Source organism: Otolemur garnettii, unplaced genomic scaffold (assembly GCF_000181295.1).
Source record: "Otolemur garnettii isolate 467f Iridium unplaced genomic scaffold, OtoGar3 scaffold00055, whole genome shotgun sequence".
Taxonomy (NCBI): Eukaryota; Metazoa; Chordata; class Mammalia; order Primates; family Galagidae; genus Otolemur; species Otolemur garnettii.
Window position 1 is genome coordinate 2,385,076 of NW_003852450.1, and position 12,128 is coordinate 2,397,203.

General features: G+C 47.2%; 1 protein-coding gene across 1 annotated transcript; it reads right to left on the reverse strand.

Annotated features, from left to right (window-relative positions):
• Positions 1 to 4,931: 4,931 nt before the first annotated feature.
• On the reverse strand, positions 4,932 to 11,320 carry IL19 (interleukin 19). Its single transcript, XM_003792208.1, has 5 exons — positions 11,177 to 11,320; positions 10,964 to 11,029; positions 8,348 to 8,500; positions 7,310 to 7,384; positions 4,932 to 5,093 (listed from the first exon to the last, which is right to left on the reverse strand). Exons 1-5 carry the CDS (start codon positions 11,318 to 11,320, stop codon positions 4,998 to 5,000), a joined length of 534 nt encoding a protein of 177 aa, XP_003792256.1. The 3' UTR covers positions 4,932 to 4,997.
• Between the last annotated feature and the right edge of the window lie 808 nt (positions 11,321 to 12,128).

Genomic DNA, 12,128 nt, shown 5'->3' on the forward strand with positions numbered 1-12,128 from the left:
AAGCAGACCAGACAGAAAGCTGATTCCTTGCTGTGAAACTAGAAACCAGAGACACAGAACAAGAGGCAGAGGATCCAAACGGAGGATAAGAAAAAGCCTGAGAGATCCCAAACCAGAGACAAAGCCACAGGCTTCCTCCAAGTGGGCACTGCCTACACAGGTGGGATTGCCTGTGTTACCAGAGGAAGGGGTCTGACTGCCTGTCACTGTCCAGCCCATACACAGAGATGAGGGATACATCACCAAGCTTCATTATCAGAAGGCCAGCAATTCTGGAGAGCAATGAGAATAGCCTCTCCAAGACTCTTCCACCTCAGTTACAATGCTAAGCATTTTTATAATGGGATACAAAGAAACAAATCCAGCAAATTTTAACTTTATCTAAAGAATCATCAAAGAAAACAACTTAAAAGTAGCCTTTACTCTAACAATCTGACGATACTTAGTAAACATCCTCGCAAACCTTAACTAGATAATCATGGAAAGTATGATGGAAAAGAAGAAGTGCTGAGCAGACTAGGTCAGCTGTACTGCTTCAGCTTGGCTTCCCAGAGGCCGCCTTGTAGGCAACTTTCCTGGCTTCACATGTATGCATGCATTCATTTAATAAGCATTTATTTACTGAGTGCAGCCATTTACACAACACCTGTGCCATCAGGAGCTGAGATTTGCACAGGGGAAGTGGATACTGAAATATCTCTGATGTGTCAAGAAATGAAGGACCACTCTGGGTCCCAAGGAACACAAATAGGAGAGAGGATGGAGAGCAAGGATCTGAAAGGAGAGGATTTTCTGCCCTGGGGGTGCGGTGGGTTCTCAGGAAGTTAAGCCTATGGTGGGGATACAGTTGAAATGCACCAGAAGATGACTACAGGCTCTTTTGCTGTTGGTTTGTAGCACTTGCCATGGCGCCAGGCACTCCTCATATACTTCAGCAGACTCTCATAGTTGACAACTTCCTTATAGTGACCACCTCCTTAAATTGCTGTAATTTTTGTAGATCAAAAGTAAAATATGTGTATGTATTTTGCCATACCAGTACAGTAGGCCTAGTTCCTTATGATGACCACCTCAGTATGTTCAAGTTTGTTATAGTCCCTCGGGTGGTCAATGTACAGAGGTTCTACTGTATATTAACTCCTTGAATCCTCATGCAACCCTATGAAGCAGGTGCGATTATTCTCTTCTTTTTCCAAATGCGGAAACTGAGGCACTGAGTCATCTTAGAGTATCTAAGAAAGTGACCAGACAAAGGCCTCCGGACTAGGGTGTACTTATCCCCTGGTAAGAAAGTGCATTCAAAACCCTCCACAGGTCCTGAAATAGCCCTCCAGGGGACATGGTGCCCGATCCAGCCTTGTGTCTGCACAGAGAGGCCTTGTTTATAGAACTCAAAGCTGCACTGAAGGTGGTTCAGTGGCAGAGGTCTGAAACTAGACTAATTGAGTATCTCTCTGTAAGAGGATGTGAAGTATAGACTATCCCTAGAATGCTCCAGAGTTCATAGCAACAATTTAAACATTTGTCCTCCCCCCAACTCCTTGGCCAAATGTAATATGCCGACCCCTGCTATGACCTTACCTCCAGGAGAGATGGGTTTCCTCTGCCACCTACAGTCAAGCACTTGTTCATGACCGCATGGGCGACACCAAGTGTGTCCTATGTGCCAGGGGTCGTTGAAGCTGGGATAATCAGTGCTGAAGGAAACAAGCTTCCAGGCCAGATAGAGTCGAGGGAAGAGCCCTACACTGGTGAGGGCTGTGGTGGAGGAAGCACAGGGCACTGGGCCAGCCTGGAGGAGGAGGGCCTGAGTGGCCAGGAATCAGAAAGGCCGCCTGGAGCCTGGCTGCCAGGCAAGAACTGCCATCCCCATAGCAGGGACTCGGTAAAGATTCCCTGTGGAGATGCAGACCTGGAGGAAAGCACAGCCAGCCAGGGCCAGGCCTCTTAGATCACTTGCTAGTTTAAAAAAATATATAAGAGCAAGGCTTTCCTCCAACAGCTGTGTTGTATGGGAAATAAGATCAGAAAAATTGAGAATCATCAAATAGTAGCAACCATCACCTATTTTTAATGAGTACCTACTACACACCAGGCACTGTATAAATGGGTCTCAAATCTGCATAGCAATTCCATAAGGCAGATACTACATATCTCTTTCATTGTACACATGAGGAACCCAAGGCTCATTTTTAATAAATTGCCCAAGATCACAGTGGCAGGGCCAAGATTTCACACAAAACCTATCCTCTTACCCACTTGGGCCAACTTCTAGGCAAGTCCTTGATTCTAAAAGACAGCCCTGAGCATGTGAGGCTGTCAGCAATTTGCTCTGGAAGTAGAATAGAGCATTCCCAGGAGGAGCCCAGACCTCAGCTGGGCCAGGAACATTGTGTGACACACTCAGGAGTCAACCTCTGCTCCTTTGGTCTATGTTAGTCCGTTAATTTTTGTATAACTTCAGAGGCTTATTGCTAATGAGCCCAGACCCCCTTTGCCACATCTGGGTTTAGTTAGCTGCACTGCTGGCATTCAGTTTAACCTGGGCCCTTGGTTACAACGCCAGGGTTGGAATAAAGTGAACTCTTCCAGCAGCAAGGCGGGAGAGCACTAGAATCAGGAAGAACAGGGCTGGATTCACTTTCCAGATCTGAAGGCCCTGAGCTATCTGGTCTTCGGCAAGTTCCCCCACCTCCCTGGGCCTCAGACTCCTTCCCTGCCCACCTGGAAACAGCTCCATCCTCTTCTGCCTCCCTGAGGCTCAAGTAAGGTCCTGTATGTAAAGTGCCTGGCATGGCCCTGGCACCTGATGTGGGCTCCCTCCCCTTGGATCTCAGAAGTTGAAAGTGAGCCCTAGGTTCCTCCAGGGAGCCACCCGGGCACTGATAGCGGGCTCGGGAGGTATGGTTTGGGGAAATTTTGTACTTAGTTTCTTACCAGGTATTTCTTAAGAACCAGCTGTGTGAGGAAACACTCACACCTCTCTGGGTCAGACCCACTGTGGACTAAAAAGATTTGGGACATGATCTTCAAGGCTGAGAGGAGAGAAAAGACAAACAGGCTGATAGAGGAAGCAGACCAGAGACAACAGAGAATGTAAGGTAGGATACCGTCAAGTTCAGAGAGGGCGCGCTCACCTCCTTCCACCTTTGTTCCTCCTTCTCGTCCCCCTCCTCTCCCGCTAGCTCTTCCACCACCATGGGTAGTGACTGTGTTTCTCTCGTGCGGGTGCAGCTGTCTGTGCCAGAAGCCACCCAGGGTACCCCTGCCTGTGGACTCATACAGCTTTGTCACCATGACAATTATCCCCCTGCTCAACACCCTCTCCCAGCCCATTGCATACACTGTGGAGAATGGATTAGGACCAGGGAAGATACGGTGTTTTCCCCAAAATAAGACACTGTCTTATATTCATTTTTTCTCAAGAAGACACACTAGGGCTTATTTTCAGGGGATGTCTTATTTTTATTAAGTATAATACAACAATCTACATTTATCCAAATACAGTTAAGTCATCTTCTTCTGGAACCTGACAGGGGGAGCCGACCTTGTTGGTGGGGCTGGTGCTAGTGATGAGTGAATTCCTTTCCCTAGCCGTTCGCACATGTGCAATAGGATGCCTGCAACCACGGTTACCACACACGCACCTGGGCAAGTGCAAATGGCTGGGAGAAAGGATCTGTGGCAGATAAAAGGTATTCCAGTCTTCCTGACCACTCTGCGTGGAAATGCAGGGCTTGGCTATGCAGATACGCTGCACAGCCACACCCATCACTAGGCCTTATTATCGGGGTAGGGCTAATGCATAGAAATCCTGCTAGGGCTTATTTTTTGGCTAGGTCTTATTTGGGGGGAAACATGGTATATCTAGGTTGGAAAGGAAGCATCAGAAAGAAATAACAGAGAGACAGACAGAGAAAAATCAGAGACAGAGAGAGAAAACAGACACAGAGAAAGAGAGATCAGAAATGCAGCCATGTCAAGGAGTCAGTGGTCAGAGGAACTTTCCTCCACCCTTCTTGATCTCTATGTAGAGGAAAGGTACTGGAGAATTTAGAGACCCAGCGTGGAACTGTTTTCTGCACTAACTTGCTTTTGGAGCCTAAGCACATTCTAGCTCCCCTCTAGGCCTTATCTTCCCCATCTGTTATGTTTTTAAAGTTTCCTTTCATTCCATTCTTTCTTCTTCTTCTTTTTTTTTTTTAAGACAGTGTCTCTGTTGCCCTGGGTAAAGTGCCATGGTGTCATCATAGCTCACAGCAACCTCAAACTCTTGGGCTCAAGCAATCCTCTTGTCTCAGCCTCCCCGTAGCTGGGACTATATGTGCCCATCACAACGACCAGCTAGTTTTTCTAGTTTTAGTAGAGACGGGTCTCACTATTACTAAAGCTGGTCTTCAACTCCTGAGCTCAAGCAATCCACCCACCTTTGCCTGCCAGAATGCTAGGATTACAGATGTGAGCCACCACACCTGGCCAGGCCCCTTTCATTTCTAATACGCTCCATTTATGATTCCTTGACTGACTCTTCCCCAATCAGAAGACACTTCCACACATAGGTAAAGTACACAGTTTATTCAGAAAAAAAAGTCAGTACAATATGCACTACGTGATATTAGTCAGCTCACATCACAGACATAGGAGAAACAGTTTCACAATAAATTAGTGGGGAGCTGACCCTTTACATCCGAGATGGCCCACTGGACCTTTGCACAGACATATTTTATTATTATAAATACCACAGTACACTATTTGGCTCTTTTCAGGTGGGATCAGATAACCTGAGACCAGCCAGTAGGACTTTCAGGTGCAGGGCGAGATCTGCCCAAACCCAGAGTCTTCCCAGCCTCAGAGGAAAGAATCCCACATCAACAGGGAGATTTCTCAGCTGGATATTCATGGGGGCCTTCCCCATCCCCCCCTTCAAAGCAGGTTGTCTCCCACAGAAAACCGCACAGGAGGAGTTTATCCCTGGATTTTGGACAGGTTTCATGTCATCAAGCAGCAGAAATTTCTTGATGATTCTTGGCAATCCAGGCCAGAAAGACGTTGAGCTCTCCCAGGGACTTCACAGCGGCAGAGTGAACCTCCAGCTGCAACCAGTGAAACCATAGTAAGAACTTGTCTTTCTAAACCAGCGGTTCTCAACCTGTGGGTCGCAACCCACAGGAACTATATTAAAGGGCCCCAGCATTAGGAAGGTTGAGAACCACTGTTCCAAACTGTGTGATAGTTTTCAATTCACCTTCCCCATATTCTGGTCCCCACAAGGTTTTCTTTTTAGTCATCAAATATATTTGCATAGCATATAGACTCAACATTCTTTTCCTAAAAGGCGACCACTTTTTTCCCCCACAAACAAGCAGTTGAAAATCATGTCAGCTCCTTATAAATGAAATCAAAAATCCTTCACTCTTCCCCCTCTGTTTCTGTTCTCCCTGTTTTTCACAGGAAAAATCTGCCCTCCTGGCCAGTTCTTCTGCTTATTTTCTTTTCCACACTGGCTCACGCTAGTATTTCTGCCTTAATCCTCATGGGGCTGTACACTGGGTAGGGAGGGTATGTGGTCTCCATTAGACATATTAAAGCACTAAAGCTACAAAGGGTAAATGTCCATCTCAGAGTCACACAGCCAATTAGTAACAGAGCAGGGACTGGAATCCAAGTCTCCCGACTTATTTCACCTCCTTTTTCAGCAGATGTAAAGGAGGTGATATGATCTACAACTTGTCCTATAGAGCCAGCCAGCATGTGATCCACCACACGGTTGCAGCATGAACTTAAGTTATCTAACCTGCTATGCCTCAGTTTCTGCATTTATCCAATGCAGATAATGACTCAGAGCATTGTTGTAAAGGACAAATGGGTTAATACCTGTAGCGCCCTTAAAGCAGTACCTGGCTCATAGTAAGAACCACGTGGACCCTTAGCTCTTTCTATCATATTATCCTACAGAGCTTTCCCACAATGAAGCAGAGCTCTGCAGAGACTCCTTACCACCTTGCTATTCAAAGGGTTAGCATCATTAGGGTGTGTGATCTAAATGCAGAAAGTCAGGCCTCACCCCAGTCCTACTGAAGCAGAACGTGCATTTTAGCAAGATCTTCAAAGGATGCACATGAGAAGCATGGCTTCCCCGCCCACTTCTACACCAGAGGTATATTCTACATCAACACCTACAGGAGAAGGCTGTGCAGTCTTCACCATGCAGAATACTGATGGCAGGTGCTGACCAGAAGGACACTATGCAGGTAAAATGTTTCATGCACCCACATCTTACATAGTATGTGCTTTCTCCCACCTAGAATAGAGGCCAGGCCTGATATATGAGGCTTTTAGAAAACAGTGGAGAGATGATGGAGAAGGGGAGCCCAGCCAATTAGTAAATGAGGTAGGACCAATACACTCTTTGCAGATGCATAGAATTGGGAAGGCCCACAATTACTACTTGTGGAGTAAATGAATGAATTTTAGTGGAGAGGAGACTGGAGGCATGACACTCTCTTACTCAGGCTTCTTCCTCTCACCCGTCTTCCCCTTCCTCCGCCAGGCTGTTAGGCCAATTAGCTAGATATGAGTCGAGTGGATGACAGATATGGTTAGGCTATTTTGGGTTGTTTTGGGTCAGGCTAACCTGGAATATTATGGGAAGGAAGCTGATTAAGAACTTGCAGGTGGGTTGTTAACAAGATCTTGCAGTTGGGTTGTTTACAAGACCTTGCAGGTGGGTTGTTTTGAGTATAGAGTTCATTAAGACCCTGGGAGACTTCCAAGAAATAGTTGATATACCTCAAAGCTGTGTGAAAAACCCAGAATGAATTTTAGTAGAGAGGAGGCTGGAGGCGTGACACTCTCTTATTCAGGCTTCTTCCTCTCATCTGCCTTCCCCTTCCTCTACCAGGCTGTTAGGCCAATTAGCTAGATATGAGTCGAGTGGATGGCAGATATGGTTAGGCTATTTTGGGTTGTTTTGGGTCAGGCTAACCTGGGATATTATGGGAAGGAAGCTGATTAAGACCTTGCAGGTGGGTTGTTAACAAGATCTTACAGTTGGGCTGTTTACAAGACCTTGCAGGTGGGTTGTTAGAGTTCATTAGGACCCTGGGAGACTTCCAAGAAATAGTTGATATTCCTCAAAGCTGTGTGAAAAACCCAAAACTGTCCACGGAGCCTGCTGTCATTAGGATGGGGTGCAGCTTCTTGTGCAAGTTGTTAATAAACTTTGTTTTTCTTGCTAAAATTTTACTTGCTCTTTTCAATTATTTTGGTGACTACCTCAAGCCACCATACCTCTTTAACAAGACCTTACCTGATCATAGTTCTCGTGAACACTTCTGGTTGCATTGGTGGCTTCCTGCCTGCAGTGACACCGCCTCTGCTCCTGCTGTGATAAAGTAGAGGCAGCTCCTGTCAGAGGACATTTCTGGCATGCTCTGACCATCCCCTCCCTGCATGGAAGTGACATTTCTCCTTGTTTTCACAGTGAGAGTCAGGTGAGTAAATTCAAGTGAGAGCAGCCAGGGGGAAATAGGGCCTGTCTGTAGAGTTACCAGCGTTTGGCCATGGCTATCGCTTCTCCTGGTTTTACAACCCACCAAACTCTCAGCACCAGGAGAGAGTCTAGTCTACCTGTCACCACCCTGTGAATGCAGCACCCTGTAAGGTAGGCGCTCTCTATATATTTGTTGGGCTGATTGATTAAATAATTGGTTAAATGAATTCATGTGATTCCATTGTTGCATTAAGGTAAGTGGGAAAGGGCTTTTACCCCTTCTGATAGTTTTAAAATCTGAAGTATAGAGAGGTAAGGTCATTTTCCATGAGGTCAAGCAGGAAACCTAGCAGGAATAGGGTTAGAACCCAGTTTTTCTCCTGGCCTAAGTTTTTGTTGGTTTCTCAGTTTTGTTTCTGATATTTGACTTTAATAGATCACAATGAATTTATAGTTGACCCTTAGGGTAAGTTACACCAAGGAACCACCCAGAGGTTAACTGGTATGGAAAGCCCAAAAGGCCAGAAACAAGGATGCTAGGGGTATGCCCATGATAAGGCTGGAGCCCTTGGCATGCCACTCTCACTTAAGGAATACTTTGCCACAAGTTGGCACCCCAGGAGGATTGTCCATGAGGAGACACATCTGCTGAGCTGTCAGCAGGCAGGAAGCCCTGGGGAGGCAGTGACGAGTGGGAGAGGTTCTCAGCAGTTTTCCTTGTGGACGTGGATGACAGGAGAGAATTTCCTTTGACTCTGGGAACCGTATCAGAAGGCCAGCTGAAGCCAGCACCTCTTGGGCTCTCCCTGGGGCAGGCAGGGACCAAATGCTTGGAATCTGGACATGGTGACTCACACAGCGCTGCAGGGTTTTCTGCATGTAGAGGAAAGAATTGGCAATGCTGCTGATTTTTCTCAAGATGTGGGGGTTCAGCTCCCGATGATCCTTGAACACCCTGTCCACGTAGAAAGCCAGGAGGTTCTTGGTCACACAGCACACATCTGAGGGCTACAGACATGAGTTAGAGAAACTCCCAGAAGCCCTCTTCTCATATTATCTTAGAGACCAAAGCAGTCCATTTGAGTACAAGATAGCAAGAAGTAAGTCATGTTTTAAAAATTCATGATGGTCTCAGGGTGTTCATCCTCCTACACACATCAAAGCTATTCAGGACAAACATGACAAGAACAGATTGCCATGTACTCTTGGGTTTGTATGTTCAGGAGATACAATAACAAAAGATGGGGCCTAGAACCAGCCATTGACTAGAACCTTTCCACAGTGTCCTTAACGCAGGTGTCCTCAAACTATGGCCTGCGGGCCGCATGCAGCCTGCCTAGGACATTTATCTGGCCAACTGGGTGTTTTTGCCGCCGCTGCTGAGCAGCCAACTCGTCTCAGGGCCCGCAGTCTGGCCCTCCAACAGTCTAAGGGACAGTGAACTGGCCCCCTGTTTAAAAACTTTGAGGACCCCTGCCCTAATGTATCATCACTAACTTCCTCCTGCCCAAATCCTTCCAGTGATCAGCTGCCTCCTTTTTAAGAGAACTAATGGCTGAGCAGCTTTCTTGAAAAGTACTTCCTCTCACTATAGCGGCCGAAGTCGAGCCACTCTATAATGTCTCTCACCCAGTGACATTCAAGGGTTATCATCTGCCAGGCATCGTGCCGGACACACAGTCCTTCCACTGTAATGATGTGTAATGATATTGTGTCCACTCTGGCCACCCTGCTCCAGGCAGCTCAGCTTAGCTTCTTTCCAGTCTGTCCTTTCTAAACCACGGGGATCATTCGTAAGGGGCTAAGATTTGCAAGAAAGGACACAGACAGCTGCAGAAATGGGCACATCTGGGTAGGTCCACAGAGTGCAGACGTCTCCCAGAAAGGGGCCTAAACTCCCAGGAGGTGTGGCCCAGAGAAACTGGCTGGATAAAATTCTCCTCTACCAGTTAGCACCTCACCCACCACCCCCAAAGCCAGTGAATTACTCTGCAGAAGATTAACTGCTCAGTCTAACTGGGAGCGGGGGCACATCCATCTTTCTCAGCCTTGAAAAAGCAAAGCCCCCCCAGCCCCAGGGGTGGCCCTTCCTAGATCGCAAACTCTACATCCCTCTCTTCCTCCACTCCTGCTGGTTCCCGTAACCCAAAGAGCAAAAAGCTACATCCTGCTGTGTTATCGAAGATTGTGGTACAGAAAAACAAACACAGAAAAAAAGGAAAGCAAGAGCGGAAGGACAGGAGGGAAGAAGGAAAAAAAGAGGGTAGAAGGAAAGGAAGGATGGAGGGAAGGGGAAAGGGAACGTGACAAAGTCCTGTATCCCGATCGGCCCCTTTCCTTATTCCGCACCAGCTATTTCTTGACCTTGAGAGGAGAAAGTATCTGGAGACAGAAACACAAACTTGAGGTCTATTCCCAGCTCAGCCACTAACTAGTCAGTCTCCCTCCTGAGATCTCATTTTAAAATGATGCTTTGGAAATAGTCTTTTTGTTCTCTTACAGCTGTGATACCCTATGAGCCTATAATCTAGTGGCTGGAAAATTATTCAGTAAGTGGCTACGTCTATGCACCACGAGTGAATCACCGCCTAGAAGAATTGCAAAGGCGCCTGTCTCTGTCACGTGTGCAGAGACACCTAAGGAAAAAGTCACCCATTGCAGATGAACCTGGATCTTTCTAGAATTGCTTCCAAGGACCGGAGGAGTTCATTTTTAAAGGCACCTTCCTGGCCCCTTTGGTAAAATGAATTATCTCCTGGTAAGCCAACCATGCTGTAACACACTATTAGCAGCTCCTGTCTGGAAGGTGATCTTCTCACTGGCTTTCCTGTCCCCTGTTGTCCACTAAGAACACCACCAGACTGTCTTTCTACAGCATTTTGTGATCATATAACTCTGGGCTCAAAAGCCTTCAGTGATATTGCCTCTATTTCAAGGCACAGGCTCAACCTGGCTTCAGGGGACTTCGTAAGATGACGCCAGGGTATTTGGATGACAGCACTTCATCCCACACCACTTGCCTGCACGTCTTCCCCGTCACTAACCTCCCTGGGCCCAGTGCCTGTTCCTACCTTTACTGATCTTACAGTGTTCTTTCTCTTAATGCCCTCCAAATCCCTTCCCCCTGTTTATTTACTAACCCGAAAACTCCTTGGTTTTGAAATCTGTTCATTTTCTCAGCTCTCCCCAGGAGACCTTTCAAAATTACCTGCAAGTCACAGAAATCCTGTCCCCTCTGAGTGCCTGGCACGCCCAATCCCTCTCTAGGAAAATGGCCTGTCTTTGCTCCCTCCCCAGGGGTTCCAAGGCCCTAGGATGCAAATGTGCCCTGACACATCAGTTGAAATAGGAGAAGCCTGGTGCATTTAGAGGACTGTGGGGATTAGGAAAGAGAAAGGGATAGAGTTGGGATTTCCTCCTCAGCCTGGAGCCCAGATGAAAATACAGGAAAGAGCCAACAAAGGCCAATACCTTAATGCTCTGCAGCGTCTCTGATGCAGACAGGATGGTGACATTTTGGAAGGTGTCCTTAGCTTGCTATGCAGGGAAACATAAGAACAGACACAAGCGATGAGTACTCCAAGTTCTCTCGAGACAGCGAAGATAAGGAAAAGGAACTCAATTTTCACAGATGTAAGACGAGGCACACCCTCTGTCCACACTATTACCCCAACCCGTACTCACGATGGCTCTTTTGATTTCTTGGAAACTCTCTTCTAAATGGTGCGTGTCCATGGAAATCAGACACTTCCTGAGCCCGCGGGTGTGCACTGAGCTCAAGATGAGCGCTGCGGCCAGGAGCCAGAGGGCAGCACACTGTACCTTCATGTCCTGCAGACAGGGGTAGAATCAGCTGCCCAGCCAAGCAGGGAGGGCAATGAAAGAAAAGGCCCCTGGTTGACTCTCCCTGCAGACCTTGCCGACAAGCAGACAGCATCCGAGGGAAGAAGACTCACTACCTCAGCCTTGTGCAGTTCCAGGGACATGTGTCTCCTCCTTTGGTTTCCTTTAGACAACTAGATGTGAGTCCTCCTACGTCCCCACCCCAGTCCCCTACCTCCAGTCCCAGAGGGCAGGATGCAGTGTTCTCTCAGTCCAGGGGGCAGATTTGTGTATAGATCTCCCTCCTATGACTCAACACGGCCCACTTTGTCAACAGGGGTGAAAAGCATTGCTTTTAATAAATTAAATACGAAAAACAAGTTTGTTAATACGCCCCAGGAATTAGGCAACAGATCTGAAAAACCATTAAAGCATATTTGGTTTTTTATGTTTATCCCCGAAATAGACAAAATCCTTTTATTATAAACCCCCAATGTGTATCTGCTTAAAATCATTTGTCTGAGGCCAGCTATGCAGATTTCGCCTTCTGGAGAAGATAAGAAAGAGAGGCACAGGACATCGCCTGTAACTATTAATAATCAGCCTGGGTGAGGAGCTAGGGGGAGGCACCGCGACAGAGGCCGAGTCGGCAGCTTCCCGTCTGTCATCCACTGAGGCAGGGGGCATGAGGGACACGTTTGCAGCTAGCTCTGTACTAGGCAGGACCAGTTCCTAGGACGATTGCCACCTCTTCTCATTCTCTCACCCTTCTAGCTTCTGTCTTTCTCTCTGCCTTTTCGTTAAACCACTTTAC

Bases quoted from the DNA above. Each gene is read 5' to 3' on its own strand.
- IL19 (XM_003792208.1), bottom strand. From the start codon at position 11,320: ATGAAGGTACAGTGTGCTGCCCTCTGGCTCCTGGCCGCAGCGCTCATC. The intron at 11,030-11,176 runs GTGAGTACGGGT...TTCCCTGCATAG, and splicing joins AAGAAATCAAAAGAGCCATC to CAAGCTAAGGACACCTTCCA. The intron at 8,501-10,963 runs GTATTGGCCTTT...TCATGTCTGTAG, and splicing joins AGACGCTGCAGAGCATTAAG to CCCTCAGATGTGTGCTGTGT.